General features: G+C 38.5%; 1 protein-coding gene across 3 annotated transcripts in view; it reads right to left on the reverse strand.

Annotated features, from left to right (window-relative positions):
* The window catches only part of LOC120739944 (ALK tyrosine kinase receptor-like), a 352648-nt gene that overhangs the window by 106039 nt on the left and 227305 nt on the right, over positions 1-19304 (reverse strand). For all 3 annotated transcript variants that reach the window (XM_040041948.1, XM_040041947.1, XM_040041949.1), the window contains exon 4: positions 11208-11412. In XM_040041948.1, the coding sequence (XP_039897882.1) occupies positions 11208-11412 (205 nt within the window). The remainder of the gene's footprint in view (positions 1-11207; positions 11413-19304) is intronic.

Consider the following 19304-nt stretch of genomic DNA (forward strand, 5'->3'; position numbering starts at 1 on the left):
GTCAGCCTGGAGTCTGTGGTTTGTGTCATGTTTGAGCACTTTCTGTTTAACACTTTTGGTTTGTTTTCATTCAATTTATCATTCTTTTAAATGGTAAGTACAGGGTTGGCAGGAAATAACTCTTTTTGAGTAAAAAAAACCCAAACAAAACCCTTTGAAATCAGAAAAGGGCACTGATATTGCTGCATGGAGTAAAGCTTGCTTTCCAGCAGTGACAATATCAAAATGTTCAATGCATAACCTCACACAATTTCAACAGCCTGTAGAGGACTTCTCTGCTTTATTGTCCAGTTTAAATAGTTATCAGAACTCAAATATAACACACTAAATATCTGCATCTTCATCTTATTGATGTAGAAACCGAAGCTGTTCCATTACTGATGACATTCAGTAATCTGTAGATTTTTCAGTTTCAAAATGTGCAACATTACTTGCCTATAACATGACTGAAGTGTGGTCATGACTGATGTACAGTACTATTCTGCAAAAGTATTGAGTGATTTCTTATTTCTATTCATTTTGTTATGAAAATGGACCAGCTTATTGAAAATGTTTGCAAACATACACGGAAATTAATATATATAAGGCAAAAACTGAGTTTGTACAATTCTAATAACCTTGAAAGTCAATATGTAGTATATTGAGGTCTGGGCCATGTGGAAGGCTAATCCATGGACGATAGTGTTCCATTGTGACTTTTTCTCTCCTGGTATGCTTTTACTGCATTGACAATGTCTTTAGGATCATTTTCATGCTAAAACATGAGGCTGGAATGTTCCAGATGGTACTGCACGGTGGATCGAAATCTGATGGTACTTTACTTGATGGTACATGTTCACAGTTTCATCAATTTGACTAAATCCCCTACACCACTGGATGAAATGCAGCCCCAAACCATGACAGACCCTCCACTGTGTTTTACAGATGGCTGTAGACACTAACTGAACTAAAACTTTTCATCATTTCTTAAGACATATCATCGCTTCTTTGCAACAGCCTCCCTTCCATTGAGACTCTTTGTGATAAGGCCTTTCAGTAATTTGCATCTCTCAGGTCCCATGCCAGGTACAGTGGGGCAAAAATAAGGTAATAAGGTAATCAGATGTCACAAGAATAACTGAAATACATCTGTGAGTAATAATGTACTGGCCACTGTTTAGTTTGGGGTAAATACTCATCAGCTGCTTTGTTTGTTGCCTGCCACACATTTTTCAGGAATGTCCATGAATCAGACTGTGTGTGTCAGAGGAAGAACAAGAATGAGTGTGTCTAATGTTGGGTTTGTTTTATTCAGCTGTTCACACACTTTCTCAAATACCTGTAAGTGGTAGAGCTGCCACACAAGATACAGTGGGGCAAAAAAGTATTTAGTCAGCCACCGATTGTGCAAGTTCCCCCACTTAAAATGATGACAGAGGTCAGTAATTTGCACCAGAGGTACACTTCAACTGTGAGAAACAGAATGTGAAAAAAAAAAAATCCATGAATCTACATGGTAGGATTTGTAAAGAATTTATTCGTAAATCAGGGTGGAAAATAAGTATTTGGTCAATAACAAAAATACAACCCAATACTTTGTAACATAACCTTTGTTGGCAATAACAGAGGTCAAACGTTTACTATAGGTCTTTACCAGGTTTGCACACACAGTAGCTGGTATTTTGGCCCATTCCTCCATGCAGATCTTCTCGAGAGCAGTGATGTTTTGGGGCTGTCGCTGAGCAACACGGACTTTCAACTCCCGCCACAGATTTTCTATGGGGTTGAGGTCTGGAGACTGGCTAGGCCACTCCAGGACTTTCAAATGCTTCTTACGGAGCCACTCCTTTGTTGCCCGGGCAGTGTGTTTTGGATCATTGTCATGTTGGAAGACCCAGCCTCGTTTCATCTTCAAAGTTCTCACTGATGGAAGGAGGTTTTGGCTCAAAATCTCACGATACATGGCCCCATTCATTCTGTCCTTAACACGGATCAGTCGTCCTGTCCCCTTGGCAGGAAAACAGCCCCATAGCATGATGTTTCCACCCCCATGCTTCACAGTAGGTATGGTGTTCTTGGGATGCAACTCAGTATTCTTCTTCCTCCAAACACGACGAGTTGAGTTTATACCAAAAAGTTCTACTTTGGTTTCATCTGACCACATGACATTCTCCCAATCCTCTGCTGTATCATCCATGTGCTCTCTGGCAAACTTCAGACAGGCCTGGACATGCACTGGCTTCAGCAGCGGAACACGTCTGGCACTGCGGGATTTGATTCCCTGCCGTTGTAGTGTGTTACTGATGGTGACCTTTGTTACTTTGGTCCCAGCTCTCTGCAGGTCATTCACCAGGTCCCCCCGTGTGGTTCTGGGGTCTTTGCTCACCGTTCTCATGATCATTTTGACCCCACGGGATGAGATCTTGCGTGGAGCCCCAGATCGAGGGAGATTATCAGTGGTCTTGTATGTCTTCCATTTTCTGATGATTGCTCCCACAGTTGATTTTTACACACCAAGCTGCTTGCCTATTGTAGATTCACTCTTCCCAGTCTGGTGCAGGTCTACAATACTTTTCCTGGTGTCCTTCGAAAGCTCTTTGGTCTTGGCCATGGTGGAGTTTGGAGTCTGACTGTTTGAGGCTGTGGACAGGTGTCTTTTATACAGATGATGAGTTCAAACAGGTGCCATTCATACAGGTAACGAGTGGGGGACAGAAAAGCTTCTTACAGAAGACGTTACAGGTCTGTGAGAGCCAGAGATTTTCCTTGTTTGAGGTGACCAAATACTTATTTTCCACCCTAATTTACGAATAAATTCTTTACAAATCCTACCATGTGAATTTATGGATTTTTTTTTCACATTCTGTCTCTCACAGTTGAAGTGTACCTCTGGTGCAAATTACTGACCTCTGTCATCATTTTAAGTGGGGGAACTTGCACAATCGGTGGCTGACTAAATACTTTTTTGCCCCACTGTATTTGCTGGATTTGTTCACATTTCTCAAGGAGATGACTTTTAGTACTTTTAGATTTAGATAAGCCTCCTTTTTCCAGTTCCATCAGAGTTTTTAAATGACACAATGCACACCATGAGACAACTTTTCAATAGTTCTTTGGGAATCAGCTTATTGGTGCATAGATTCAACTAAAGAAATGGGAATAAATTATGGTTTTTTTTAATCAGATACCTAACCATACTAATAAAGTGCTGAAAGATCAAATTTGAAATCAGTTCTTTGCTGACTTGTCTGTTACATGCAGACTCAACACCGGTTCAGCCATCAGAATTAGGGGCCTTTTTTATGTTTGAATGATAAAAAAAAATCCTCTAAATACAACCAGAGTGGACTGGACTGAAAATGAGTGAAAAAGAGGCCAATGTCCGAAGGAAAACTTTAAATACCCTTCAGAAAACCTGGAGAACAACTGCTCAAGACCGCTTTAAAAACAGGTCAGTCTCCTTGGAAACAAAATATAAAGAAATGAGGGGTAGCTGAAGACTTTTGTCCAGATCAATGTGTAGACCAAAAAGGATTTTTTCAAACGCTACTGCTGTAATAAACGTTAACATCCTACCTTATGTATGAGGAATGATTATATTATATAGCACTCCCCATAATATTCCTATTGTACATCAAAATTACCATTAACATTTGCCTCCTTTGATGCTTCCTTCCCCCACATTACATTACCTATCAATCACTTTTATGATGATCCTACTTTACTGCGGTGATTTAACCTATATCAACCGTTTTTCCACACTGTCCTGCCCTATCCTCCTTTCATTAAGCAAGATATTAATGCACTTGCAATTGAGGCCACTGGGTACTTGTAGTAATAATGCAGTGTAAGAGATTGGTATACACACGGCCCTTTTCTTGCAGGCATGTGCAAAGACTGTACTTCTACAGAGTTCATGTGGAGAAACATATCAACATGAGGACATTACAGTCTGAATAAATATTGGCCAGAAAACACACATCCTGTAGCTCTCATATACATGAAGACAGCTGTTCTGGAACTGATGCTGTGAAAATACAATGTTAAGAAATCTGAGGCAGGAGGTTGATGGAAACCATAAAAAACTATAACTTTATAATTCCACTTACATACTAGTGAGAAAAAAAATCTTCCTGAGCTACGAGTCACTCAGAAAACTGCCACCTATGTTCTGTTCTGTGTGCTTTGTTCCTTCATCGTTGTTTTATTGTATGTCCTTTCAGTTAGCCAAATGTTCACTTTATTCAATTAATCAGAAAAAGGACCTAATTTCACACTGCGTCACCATTGGTGCACAGTGTCAACATGATGTTGGCAACCTTGTTTTTGTATAAGAATATAACCAGAATACAGCCAGATAGCAGCCATTTAAGTGGATTCCTCTCTTGCAAAGACAATCATTGCAATGAATTGGGCTCATCAGTGTAGGCTGACTCAGATTTATTGCAATGTCTTAGAAATCTATCTGCATTTATAAAGTAGACAGCAATTATTTGCAAACCTTCATCAATCTGTTTGGTAAGTTTAGGCTGTCTCTTTCCCTGACTTTGTTGTCACTCAGTGTTTGCAAAAATACACCTCAGTCAACAATGCTGTGCTGTTCCATCAGTGTTTCACAATTAGCGCTAAACTGGATAGAGAGTGCTACAGTAATTACGTGCAAAAAGCCCTCCGACCCACGGTAACGACTTATTTGGCTCTTTCTCTTAAGGTGGTTAATTTTTCATTCTTCCATAATTGGTATACTTTTTTCATTTTTTCTACAAAAAAATGTCCATACATTTATTTTTACACTGCGAAACAAACTTGAAGTGGATAAAGTATTATACAAAAAGATTTCATTTTCAAAGATTTCATGTGCTTGGACAACACCATCAGATGTGATGCAACATTAATGAAACTCAGACGGTCAAGCAGCTTGCAGGACTTTCAAAGCAAGCACTCTCTCCTTGGGTGAAGGCTGGAGCAAAACTTGTGTGATTGTGTTGGAGTTTGTCACTGCAACAAAATATTGCTACATGCAGAAGTTGCATAAGCTTAAAAATGTATTCTTTTATCCTTTAGTTTGACTCTTCAAACGACTAATTAATTGAGAAAAATGCTGACTGCACAGTGTAAGGACTATCTACTTGTTATGTGTGATATTATTAATTTCTAGGTCCCAATTTTTCAGAAATAAAAGTGTAGTTTTGGAGGGTCAGTGAAGTTATGTTATGTTATTTTAATGATTTGGCCTTTTGTGGCATTTGTGAAGCTCTAAACAATGGATAAGGGTTTAATTGTTCTTTAAAGAAGTACACAGGAAGGATCAGTTAATCACATGACAAGAATAAGATACTGGATACAGAACAAAGTCACAGCCAGTGTCTCAAGTGACACCGTGCATAACACATGGCTATTCATTATGATGTTGCTGCATGGCCTGACTTTGTTTTTCCTCCCCAAAAAGCACGATCCTGAGCACAATCTCCACAATCAAATTTTAGTTGTTCTGAAGCATTAATACTAATGTGTAGAACACTATGAACCCCAGGGGTTTGAATATACACTGAAAACTGAAACTAAGTTTAGAGACAAGAAACTAGCATGGACATGGACAGTGACATTTTTTGCCTCAGTCCTTGAACACTTATTTTGAAATCAAACAATGGAGGTTAAAGTCTATATAAAGTCCTGGCTTCAGTATGAGCATGTTAATATAGTTAATAATATATAGAAAGTTCATGGGCCGGACAGAGCAGGCACACTTTGCTCCCCCTCCCCCTCTTGTGTTTAGATGTTGCACCGTCACGTGACGTGACTTAGACGTGACTTAGACGCTTTGGGCATTGTTAAGTTAAGTTGTTTACATATTATTTATATTTTCACCAGTTTTTTTTTTGTTGTTGAGAATTTTAATTGTCATTTTTTTATTATAGTTTCTCAACAGTACTTGTTTGTTTTAATTTGTTTACTGGTTTGCGTGCACTCTTTATTTAAGATTTTTCTAAAAAAAAAATTAATAATAAAGCATTTTCAATTCAATGATAAACTTTATCCTATTTATGTCCTGGTTTTAATTATTTAATAATAAAAAAAGGAAACATCACAAAAAACACTTAAGGTCATGAAAAGTAATTGAGATTTAGCAATACAATGACGCATCCACCTTATTTATTGAAAAGTATTAGTATCGTATCGGCGATACTAGCCCGTATTTACTTGATATCAGATAGATACCCAAATATGCAGTATCGCACACCACTACCTTCAGATCTTGTTTGCTGTATCTTTGTTTGACTGGGTCAGCCAAACAAAGATATTGGCTGAAAAGCGCTATCACTGCTTTCACTGTATGTTTACAATCGCTCATTCTGCTGAATATCTCTCTCTCTCTCTCTCTCTCACTATACACACACACACACACATATATATACACACACACACACACACACATATATATATATATATATATATATATATATATATATATATATATATATATATATACATACATAAATACATATATATAAATACATAAATACATATATATATATATATATATATTAGAGATGGCACGATACCACTTTTTTATGTCCGATACCGATATCATAAATTTGGATATCTGCCGATACCGATATGAATCCGATATAGTGTTTTTTAATCAACAAAACTGTTTTTTTAAATATCTTGCTGCATTTTGTATAAGTTCATACTCAAGTTTAAAACAACAACTACACTAAAGCTATTCTGTTATACCTGTATGCAAAAAAAAAAAATTTCATAGTTCAGCAATACTGATCAATCTAATACTTAACTTAAACCTACACCATCCTCCCTATTCTGGTATTTTAAAGAGTACTTAGCGTAAATATTAAGCAACCTAACTAATAGGGTTCCAACTCCCAGCAACAACAAAAATAAATAAATAAAAAATAGGGAACCACCCCTCACGCTCCACCTCATGATGCGTAATCAACGTAATCAACCTTAATTTGATGCAGTGTGAAAAAAAATGCACAGAAATCAATTCTTTTTCAAGAAATATTAAGTAGATTCAACATCTTTCTTCAAAAAAACTGCAGACTGCACAGATGGTACCTTTCCAAAGGAAAAAGTACTATAGCTTACTAGGGTATATATATTAGACTTAATAGTCACTATATACAGTAATTGACTTCTATTCATTTTACATCAAATTAAAACTTTGGGTGTCAGATAATTATTTATTAAAAGCTAGACATTTTAAATGAGAATAAGAAAGAAAAGTATGTCTTTGTGCCCCCTTTTCCCTGTTCATGCCCTATCGGCCCCCCTGGCTAAACTTTGCTAGATCCGCCCCTGCACAGTTACCAGCGTCAGCTACGTAGAAAAAGATCCTGGTGTAGAAAGTAATATTAAATAAATTCTAACAACAACTGATCAAGCTTAAACGTGCTGCTGTTGTTCAGCCGCTGGTTTCCTCTTTCTGGTGCAAAGTGGGCCAAAAACAAACAACAGAGACGGACTCGTGACAGAAAAGCCGATCAGCTGATCATTAAGCAGTTTCATGATTGAAGTAGCAGCAAGAAGAGACAGTCGCTCCATATATCGCTTGTTAAGCTTAAAGCAGGAATGCTTTACAAACATTCAGAGATGGACTTACACACTTGCTTTACTTCTCTCGGGATAACTTTGTCGGAGATGAAATGCCGGGTTGCTAGCAAAGCTCCAAATGCTATCCAGACCACCGACAGGTCCCGCATGCCACAGCCGCTCTATCACGTGATGCATACTGCTCCGACGTGCTAACATTCTGAGGTGAGTTACAGCGCGTTGCAAGTTTTGTGAGGTGCTTTCGTGATATTTAATGGATCGGATTACATTTTTTATTTTTCTCCGATATCCGATCCAGTAATTTAGGTCAGTATCAGACCGATACCGATACGTAATATCGGATCGGTCCATCTCTAATATATATATATATATATATATATATATATATATATATATATATATATATATATATATTTATTTATTTATTTATTTATTTATTTATTTATTTATTTTCTTGGATGTTCGTTGTCTCATCCTGGACTGTGGTGCTGACACTCACCAGTCCCCAGCCCCCTTCCTTCCACTTAGCGTACAGCCTCAGGGTGCTGGACTTGGGGTGAAACCCTCCATGCATGGTAAGGAGCTTTCTTGTCTTTATGTCAGTGGCTTCTATCTCCTCCTTTGGCCAGCCTATTACCCGAGCAGGGTACCTGATCACGGGCAGGGCGTATATATCTAGTGGTGGTAGACAAACAGAAGAAGACGGCCGTAGTGATCGATGTAGCGGTTCCGAATGACAGCAATATCAGGAAGAAGGAACACGAGAAGCTGGAGAAATACCAAGGGCTCAGAGAAGAGCTCGAGAGGATGTGGAGGGTGAAGGTAACGGTGGTCCCCGTGGTAATCGGAGCACTAGGTGCGGTGACTCCCAAGCTAGGTGAGTGGCTCCAGCAGATCCCGGGAATAACATCGGAGATCTCTATCCAGAAGAGCGCAGTCCTGGGAACAGCTAAGATACTGCGCAGGACCCTCAAGCTCCCAGGCCTCTGGTAGAGGACCCGAGCTTGAAGGATAAACCGCCCGCAGGGGCGTGCTGGGTAAATTTATATATACCAAGGGCTCAGAGAAGAGCTCGAGATAATGTGGAGGGTAAAGGTAACAGTGGTCCCAGTGGTAATCGGAACACTCGGTGTGACTCCCAAACTAGGCAGGTGGCTCCAGCAGATCCCAGGAACAACATCGGAGGTCTCTGTCCAGAAGAGCGCACATACATACATATATATGTATATATATATACATACATATATATATATACATACATACATACATACACACACACACACACACATATATATATATATATATATATATATATATATATATATATATATATATATATGCTACTTCATGCCCAAATTAGCATGGAAATAATTACTTTTGAAGCCTTGGCATTTAGGATGAGATGGACATTAGTACATTCATTTTTGTTTCTTTTTTCCCTGTATGTTAAACCTGCATTTTAATGTAGAATCCATTATTGTATTCTGAGCTGAATGTCTCCAGCTTCAGGGAAATGTAAAAAATGAATAAAAAATGAATAATGAAGCCTAATAAGATTCAAGCTACCTTGCAGTTAGAAAGACCCTGGTAAATGACTAATGTGTACAGGGATTTTTTTTGTTTCCTACTTGACTAACCTTGTGCTAAATGCCCAGACAACCAAATTGGGCAAACATGTCAAAACACAGCATTAAAATTCAAAGGCAAAGGCACAGATTTGCAATTAGTAACCTGACTGACTCTTCCGATGTTTGTGGGTGGCTCTTCTTGCTTTATTTTAACCCTCTCTTATTTTTTTTTTATAATAAGAGTCTTCCCATCAGAGCAGAAATGTGGGGAGTTTAGCTGAGCGAGTGTACAATGGCAGGGATGGTGTGGGAGGATGGCAGTCTCTGACTACAAATGAGAGCGCACACAACGCACAGCCTAATCTGTCACACATGTAATGAGCACATCCCTGCTTTGCTCCCTTAAGGAGACACACACACACATGTTAATGCACACTCCCATTCACGTGCAGCCAAAGCTGGAGGGATGCATATAGCATGATATTCATATGATCCCAGTCCCCTTAAGAGATTAGACACACAAGCACCAAGAAACCACTTCATAGAGGCAAGGTGAGCTCAGCTCTTTGTATTACCACATCCTACAGACACTTTCCCTAAAAAGAACAGTTATGTTAATAAAGCCACCCATGGATATGACCACACATACCAAGTATTAAGTGGTGAAGCGGGTATTGTTATGGCCTCTGTCGCCCTGTTGCTCTCAGTGTGAAACGCAGATCTCAGAAAAGCCTTCATTGAAAAGGCAGCGTGAGAGGGCCACAGACCTGGTGTTAATTAAGGATTACTCGCACCATAAGATAATACTAACGCATTAACTTTGACTGCTGCAAAAGTAAATTACACATGGTAGTAACAAACTGCACTGCAAAAAACAGGTCTTAAAAACTAGAAGAAGAAGAAAAGAAGGAAGAAAATGATCTGTGACAGGAAAAATCCAAGTCTTGATCTCTTGACCAGAGTGATCACTGTGTACCATGCTTTCTCACAGTTATACGCAATGTTGCCAGGCCCATTTGAAAATGTGGGCCTGTGATGGTTCACTTACACTCATCCATTGTTTACAATGTATTTGAAGAAATGTTAATATTACAAGGCATTTGTGCCTACTGTGAGTACAAATATGTGCTGTGAAATATACCCAGCATTCATCGCGGTTATGATACCTGTGAAAAATGTAATGAAGACAAACTCTGAATGGTTTCCATTCACAAATCTTTAGTTTTACAAAGATCATAAAGTCACTCTAAACATCACTATGTACTGTCACTGTAGCAGTAACCCACTGCACTAATGGTGTCACATCTTTACTAGGCCTACATGCAGATAAATAAAATGCAGCATTAACCATGCAACTGTAAATATAACAGAACAAACTCAAGGTTAACACAGCATAATATCAAATTTAAAACTCTTGCTAAAATACATAAACCTGGTAAATATATCCCTCTCGCCTGCTCTAACATTGTGCTTAAAACAAAGAAATGCAGTTGTACTGCCTAACCTTCCTTTGATAAAATGGACCAATATTCAGTTTAAATACACTAAAGTACCAGGGGGAATTTCACTTTTCTATATAACTGGCCAGATTATCACATTTGTTTTTTTTTCCATTAAGGTGTGTCCATTGTTTACATGTGAAAGGGTAATATGCTAGAAAAGAGAAAAACATCAACAAAGCAGTTTTGTACCTGTCAGTGTTGAAACAGCAAGCGCAACAAGTTCTAAATCTTATGAATGAATAAACACAGACGCAAAAATAAATCTTTAAAATAAGTAAATGCTCCAAAATAAAATGTCCTGATAATTCAATTCAATTCAATTCAATTCAATTTTATTTATATAGCGCCAAATCACAACATAAGTCGCCTCAAGGCGCTTCATAGATACAGAAGAGATGTCAGACAAAAAACAAGCACACATTGTCTTGAATGAAGATATTTCATCTCAGCTTTTTGAACTCCATAGTAAAACACATTTTGGTGGTTTCTAATTCCCTCAAATCATCAACAAAAATTTAATTAACCACAGAGAAAAGAATCCTAACACTTCTGCCCAATTGTAGTTGTATAGAAATGGGCTTACCCTGTGATGCGCGGGAGAGTGTCGGTTGAGAAGAGGGAGAGAGGGGACTTGTCTCGCATTATAAGCCAAACAGTGTACTGCCCACTTTGCCTGGGGTGGAAGAACACAGCCATGTCCAGGCTACAAGGACCTTGTCCCCCCCATAGCCAAGGACTGAGCACCCAGGGGCCTCCAAACGCTGAACCGTTCACCCAGAGAAACTCACCTGAGGGAGAGAGGAAAAGCAAACAAGTGTAAAACCAAGACTAGAGATTGACTAAAAGCACGAGTACAAAAGCTTGAAAACGATATGGAATCTTGCATCCATGATATGATGTTGTAGCATGTATCGAGATGATTTATGGGAAGTAGAACGAGATAGTTTTAAGGCCACATCTGAATCTAGCCCTTGAAGAAAATTAATAAAATAAAGCTGCTTTGAAAATAAGCTCTCAGTGACACCCTGTGCACAAAAAAGTCAAGCAGGGGGGAAAAGGAAAAAAAATCAAAGAGATTTTTTTATAGCTTTGATATTCCATTTCACTTTCTATTAAGCTCACTCAAGGAAGAAGTTGATCAGAAGCACAACGTTGTGTGTGTGTGTGTGTGTGGCAAAGTGGCACAAAGAAACTCAACTTAAAAGGAAGAAAATCCATTTTTAACAGGCTCAGTTAAGTAAAGTATTGTTAATGAGGAGATTATTAAAAAAATTCAAACCAAAAATCTTAAATAAGAAGAAATAACTGATTTTCTGTTGTTCACACAAAGTATTCAAGGTCAATTTGCCTTTATTTAGCTGTTTATTCTGTTTCGTGTATCAGGAAGAGTTGCAGAAATACATCTGGATTTTTTTTAAAAGTACTGTAGTATGTGCCCTTCATTTTATTTATTTTTTATTGTTTCATTATCTAGGTAGTACTTCAATCCCTAGATAGTGGCACTAGTTGCTTCCCAGGGTTATTGAAACATGCTTCTCCAACGGGGTCACATGTGTCTCTCTGCGTTGGTTAGACACTGAACTTAAACAGCTTTTTGCTATTAGTCATCTACAGGGTGGGCCATTTATATGGATACACTGTAATAACATGGGAATGGTTGGTGATATTAAAGTCCTGTTTGTGGCACATTAGTATATGTGAGGGGGCAAACTCCTCAAGATGGGTGGTGACCATGGTGGCCATTTAGAAGTCGGCCATCTTGGATGCAACTTTTGTTTTTTTCAATAGGAAGAGGGCCATGTGACACATCAAACTTATTGGTAATGTCACAAGAAAAAAAATGGTGTGCTTGGTTTCAACGTAACTTTATTCTTTTGTGAGTTATTTACAAGTTTCTGAACACTTATAAAATGTCTTCAATGTGCTGCCCATTGTGTTGGATTGTCAATGCAACCCTCTTCTCCCACTCTTCACACACTGATAGCAACACCGCAGGAGAAATGCCAGCACAGGCATCCAGTATCTGTAGTTTCAGGTGCTGCACATCTCGTATCTTCACACCATAGACAATTGCCTTTAGATGACCCCAAAGATAAAAGTCTAAGTGGGTCAGATCGGGAGACCTTGGGGGCCATTCAACTGGCCCACGACGACCAATCCACTTTCCAGGAAACTGTTCAGCTAGGAATGCTCGGACCTGGCACCCATAATGTGGTGGTGCACCATCTTGCTGGAAAAACTCAGGGAACGTGCCAGCTTCAGTGCATAAAGAGGGAAACACATCATCATGTAGCAATTTCAAATATCCAGTGGCCTTGAGGTTACCATTGATGAAGAATGGACCCACTATCGTTGTAACACACCAAACCATCACTTTTGTTGGTCCAACAGTCTTGGAGGGATCCATCAAATGTGGGTTAGTGTCAGACCAATAGCGGTGGTTTTGTTTGTTAACTTCACCATTCACATAAAAGTTTGCCTCATCACTGAACAAAATCTTCTGCGTGAACTGAGGGTCCTGTTCCAATTTTTGTTTTGCCCATTCTGCAAATTCTGTGCGCCGATCTGGGTCATCCTCGTTGAGATGCTGCAGTAGCTGGAGTTTGTAAGGGTGCCATTTGTGAGTAGCTAATATCCGCCGAAGGGATGTTCGACTAATGCCACTCTCCAGTGACATGCGGCGAGTGCTACGCTGTGGGCTCTTGCTGAATGAAGCTAGGACAGCCACTGATGTTTCTTCATTAGTGACAGTTTTCTTGCATCCACATTTTGGCAAATCCAACACTGAACCAGTTTCACGAAACTTAGCAAGCAGTTTGCTAACTGTAGCATGGGAGATGGGTGGTCTCACAGGGTGTCTTGCATTGAAATCTGCTGCAATGACCCGGTTACTGCTTTCACCAGATATCAACACAATTTCAATCCGCTTCTCACGTGTTAAACTCTTCGACATGTCAATGGCTGTGAACAAAGAGAAACTTGTAAATAACTCACGAAAGAATAAAGTTACGTTGAAACCAAGCACACCATTGTTTTTCTTGTGACATTACCAATAAGTTTGATGTGTCACATGGCCCTCTTCCTATTGAAAAAACAAAAGTTGTATCCAAGATGGCCGACTTCTAAATGGCCACCATGGTCACCACCCATCTTGAGGAGTTTGCCCCCTCACATATACTAATGTGCCACAAACAGGACTTTAATATCACCAACCATTCCCATGTTATTACAGTGTATCCATATAAATGGCCCACCCTGTACACAGCTTTTGTATTGGAACACATTAACAGAACAGATGTTTCTTAAAATCTTTAAAAGTGATTTCAAAGCCTAAATCTAGCTTATTTAGTCTTAACTAAATGCCAAATGGTACAAACTGTATGAATCTGCAATTAGGTGGCACCCAAACATCTGACGCCACAAGTCAAGATGTTTCTAGTTTGCTTTTGTTTGTCTGGAAGTGCACCGATGCCACTTTCGTTCAAACCTGAAAACGAAAGTTATCGCTGCACTATTCACAAGCATTCTAAAGAATGTGTAGTCATGTGAGGATGTTTAGGTTTCTCAGTTATTATAAGTGTTCAGTGGCGTTTGAGGTGACTGTGGAAGAAAGTAATTGTCAGTTGGTACTTGTTGATCTTTGAGGTGCGTTTTGGCTCATTATCGTGCTGCAGTATGACTCCTTGTCTATAAAGAGGCACAGCAGAAGGTGGAGCATGCCTTTCAAAAATGCAGTACTGCTTCTTCTGAGTCATAGTGTAGTACACGATTGACTATGGATAAGAAAGGTATCATCCCCTCTCTTATCTTTGTCTCCTTACATTCACCGTTCTGTTAATGCCAATAATTTCTAATATGGATTCAACAATAAATATGATCTCCTTCCATCATCTACTCATGTATCCATCCAAAGCATTTCCCTTTGTAAATCTGGTGTGATGGCTTACTCTAAAAAAGGTTTTTAAAAAACCTTGGAAACCTTCATTTCACACGGAGAGAGTCTATCTTCACTAGAAGCTTTTACTTAGTAATTTATCCTCACTAAAACAATGCTGCTTAGCCAGCAATGTTCTGCTGGAACCTTGAGGCACAGCCACATTTATAGCAGGTGAACAATGGCTGTAGTTGAATAAGTCTCTGGTGAGTCAGTCAAATCGACCCCAGTGCCATCCAAACGCTGCTTTATTGGAAGGATGCAAGTCAAGGGAATCAAACGTTTTGCAGAAAGCAGGGGAAATGGGCACAAACATGCTACAATTTGGCTGCTGACATAGAAATAGTGGAGAAGCTGAAATACACTTTTAAATATTTCTAAACCCTCAAACTTTGTATTTCTGGTATTAATGGCGGATACTTTTTCAAAGCTTTTTCTGTCCTTGTCAGCAAGGGAATAATTCTACTTTATGTTTATTAGAGAGGTCATAGTGGGTGGTGGTAGTGCCTACAGAATTATCCTTCTCTGATAACAAATGCCTTCCCCTATCCCATGGGGCTGTTGAAAAAAACTGGATAATTTGAAGGCCTTCACATTGGAGTGCTCCAGTTAAGCCTCATTTGCTCTGCTTTCCACATTTGAATGCTTCTTACACAGAGAGTCCAGACAATTTGGCAAGGACAGTATGAATGCTTACAACAAGTTTCAGGCAATGTGGACTGAATGCATTTTCTACACACCCAACAGCAAACTGATATAAAGGTTTTAAGACTTAGCCTGGAAGGGTTTTGGGCCCGAAGGCAGAAAACTATTAACTCTTCTTTCCCAGTTCTAATAAGATGGAGAAATACCTGCTTGGGAGCAATTACTGGCAGGGCACAAATTATAATGGCAAAGTGCAAAGCAAAGACTGTAATTCGGTTAGTAGAGTTCAGCTTTAGCTTTACCCCTAAATACTGCTGCCTAACAGAGTTTGATAGTCTTATTTAAAGCATCACAATATTCGCTTCCTCTGACTGTCTTCCAAATTTGCATAGTGCAACATCATCATTGACGGGGTATTAAGCAGATGGGATTACTCAACTGCTTATATTGAGAAAAAAAAACATTAAAACATCACAAGACAAAGCATTAGGCAAGATTTGTGTTTGTTTGTTACATATGTTGTTCCACTGCTGGATGCTAATATTTAAAATGAGCCGGGTGAAAAAAATGCCTGGATCCATGAATATAAATCATGCAAAGCTAATCTAGTATGTCCAAGACTAGAAATCCTGTGTTTGTAAATTAGCATAATTAGCATTATATGCTCTCTAAATCAGCAGCAATTGCATGTTTAAACATGGAGCAGTGAACACAACTCTTATTTGGCCTGACAATGTTAAATCATAACAAAGATAAAGTTAGTTCTCTTGAAAGATAACCTGCAATTATAAGATAAGAACTGTGATCCAACAGTCCTTTTACTCTGTTTGTTTTTCTTTCAGTATATTTCATTATTAAATTGCGTACTGACGGCCCGAGAGCTGCTTGAGGCATCATAAACAAACATACTGATGTGATTGTTGTGCATTCAATGTTGTCAGCGTCGGGGTAGAAAACTTGTTATCAAGTCTTTTTAAAAACACTAATTATCAACTGCAGCATGTATGCTTTTATCTGTTAGTAGCTAATAGGTATAGGAATATATCCAAGATCAAGCCATGACACTAGAAACTTGCTTTATTTATTTATTTTTTAATCAAAGTTGTACTTTTTGTACTGTTTTCTTATCCATGATCGTAATAACTTTGCATGTAAACACGATTTTAAAATGTAAACTATTCCTCATTAGAATTTTATTCATCTAGGAGAGTCCAAGAATAAAATATATATGTCAAAATCTAACATTTAAGACTTCATGAAAATGAAAATTATAATAACTTTATGAAAATTACAACTTTTCTCAAGAGCTATTCATAATGGAAAAACAACCCTCATTCCTAAAACAACTGAAAGACTCTATAACTAGAAAGAACTTTTCAGTAACCACCAATCTATACACTTTGATTTTAACCCACACTACCACTAGTGCTCTACTTGACCTATTATTCTTTGCAAACGGAGTTTCTTGTAGGCAATTTCTTATTTATCCGTGAAGCTCAACCTCAGTGACACCAGCTTAATCTGCAGTGCCTCTAAACTGGTACTTGATTGCTGCCCCTGCGATGAGGAAGACAAGCCCCAAAACACAGAAGCAAGAAACATTTCAATCCAAAGTGAAAGTTCTATTCTGTATCATTGAATCAAGCTGGTAAACAATTTTCTCCCTCTCTCTCTCTGTGCAGTTACCGATTCAATCAACGGAGGCTCTTGTTGACATAGCATACCAAATCCAACTGTTGGAGAGAACAGAATTCCCTCAGATAATAAAATTGCAGCTAAAGGCCTGAGAGAAGGAGGAAAACAAACAATTCAGATTGTATTCTCTGCCAAATCCTCTTATAACATAATGCATTTACCCAGGGCCAGCACAGGATTTCTGGGGTCCCAACAATTTGACTGACAAACATTTTAATTTACAGCCCATTCATCTGATCAACACGGTGACACAGCTTCCACAGTAGCAAAATGGTGTTAAAGTATGTTCTGCATGCTGATAAAAAGCTATCTTGTGATAGTGTATTGTTGGTGGTTTCTTCAATAAAACTGTTTACTGCAGCAGTGATTTCAAATTTAAATCTGGTGTGCTGTTATGGTGAAAGGGGACGACATCAGTAAAATTGCAATCAGGGACTGCGATTCACTGGCAGGGCTGAAAATTCCCTCTACATCACACAAAAATTACTTACTTGACCGAGATGGCATGTGTATTGTGTTGGGTTTCTTCTCCTTTTTCCACCGTATTATTATCTTTAAATGTACTATAAGGCAATATCCTGCAGTCCAGTGCCACAAACATTCCAGTCTTGTAATGGTGAACAACCTGTTTAAAAACTTCAGCATCCAAATCTGGATCTGGATGAAACGCAGGAATACAAAAGTTAATCTTTCTAAGTTGGGCCAAGCCCCACTTCTAGTATAATGACATGTAAATCCACTCAAACAGCCTGAGTAATCTAGCTACCAAGCAAACCAGACTAATCACATAACCTCCTCCTTCCCCCAGGCAAAACTGCTTTTTAGTAATCATCATGAACCACTATAGAAAGTGTAAAAAGATGAATCACTCTGTTTTTTTCTTCAGGGATTTGGAAGAAGAAGCAAGAAAAAGAAGATTTTTAAACATTATTTTGGGACAAATGCGAAAAACAAACCTCACTCATACTGTGATTTCCATTGGTTTTTAATTTCACCATTAAAAGTTGACTTTGTTTGGTGGTTGAATAAAAGTGTACTCTAGAGCATTTTCTGGTTATAGCGTGAAAGAGTTATTAAACATGTGAGTGGAATTATATGTCTATACAGTGTCTGTTTGTCTTTGTCAACTAAATGTTAATCATACTGATTTTATTGTAGGTTACCTTATAGTGCACATAACACCAATAGCTCTCTGCTCTCTTATGCAGAAACATCCCAATTGCACTTAAAGCTTTCACTGTCTTTAAAAACAGTGCTGTTTCTGGACTGCACAGAGCTCGCATGTATGACAGACAGATTTGAATGCAAAACTGGACCAAAAATATTCAATAATGAATGATTAATAATACGACTAACCGGATGAAGACCTAATGCTTTAAAACACCAAGTGTAAACATGGTACACACACGATGCATCCTCTCCTTTTAATAAGAATGAAAATAATGTGAGTAAAAAATAACACAAATCTGAATAAGTGAACATGAAATGTTCACAGGCATGCTGCCCATTCTGGGTGCAACTCAGTGTGAAGTTTAATGTGCGTAAAAGAACAAAAAAAAAAAAAAAAAACATCATGCGTGGGAGTACAAAGCAAACCACAGTTTTGTTTTGATTTTTTTTTCCTGGGCTACATGGTTTAAAAAGGAAATGGCTTATTCTGACTATGCAACAGAGGCTGATATGGAGGGGGTGTACAGGGGCATGCAGAAAAGATGCCAATGGAATAACACGGATAGAAAACACTTGCAATTCAATTTGAGTGACTTTATTCTTATTTCAAAATGTGCGTTTGTGTGTTTTTCTTTAACAAAGTTAAAGAAAAACATTGCATTTGTTCATTACTCCAGTTTGCTGTGTGGCAAACACTAACTCCTCTGCCCTCTAAGCTACAACTAAAACATAAAAACAGTTCAGATAGTGTGAAAAGGTAGATGGGATGTGAGACAGGACACAGTTTTTTTAAATGTAAATTTTGTTAACTGTATTAGCTTCTCATTTTCTTTAGGCTTCCTTCCTTTTTGTAAAACAGGGTTATGTGTAATAACAATTTGTATAAAACAATTTGTGTTGTAACAGGATCACTACAGTCGAAAGAACGCTGCTGTTTCTCCAGACCCAGACCAAGCACAGTAGACTCCAGTGACAACTGGTATGACATTGATTTAGTCAGAAACAGCATTAAAGAAGGACGTGAGGGGGAGGTGGGTTGCAAAGCAGCTAACAAATGTGCAGACAGGCTCGAGTAACTTAAAAATAGCACAAACTGGATGTGTAAAGTGTTGGCTGAGCCATTAGCTGATGTGAGCTGACACTCAGATGAGCTGATCTGCCAAGATTGCAGCTGAGCTTGATTTGTTGCCTGCTGGAACAGTGTGTTGAATTATTGGTGAAAGCTATCAGAAGTGC

This window comes from Simochromis diagramma, unplaced genomic scaffold, assembly GCF_900408965.1.
Source record: "Simochromis diagramma unplaced genomic scaffold, fSimDia1.1 OVJJ01000304.1, whole genome shotgun sequence".
NCBI classification, from domain to species: domain Eukaryota; kingdom Metazoa; phylum Chordata; class Actinopteri; order Cichliformes; family Cichlidae; genus Simochromis; species Simochromis diagramma.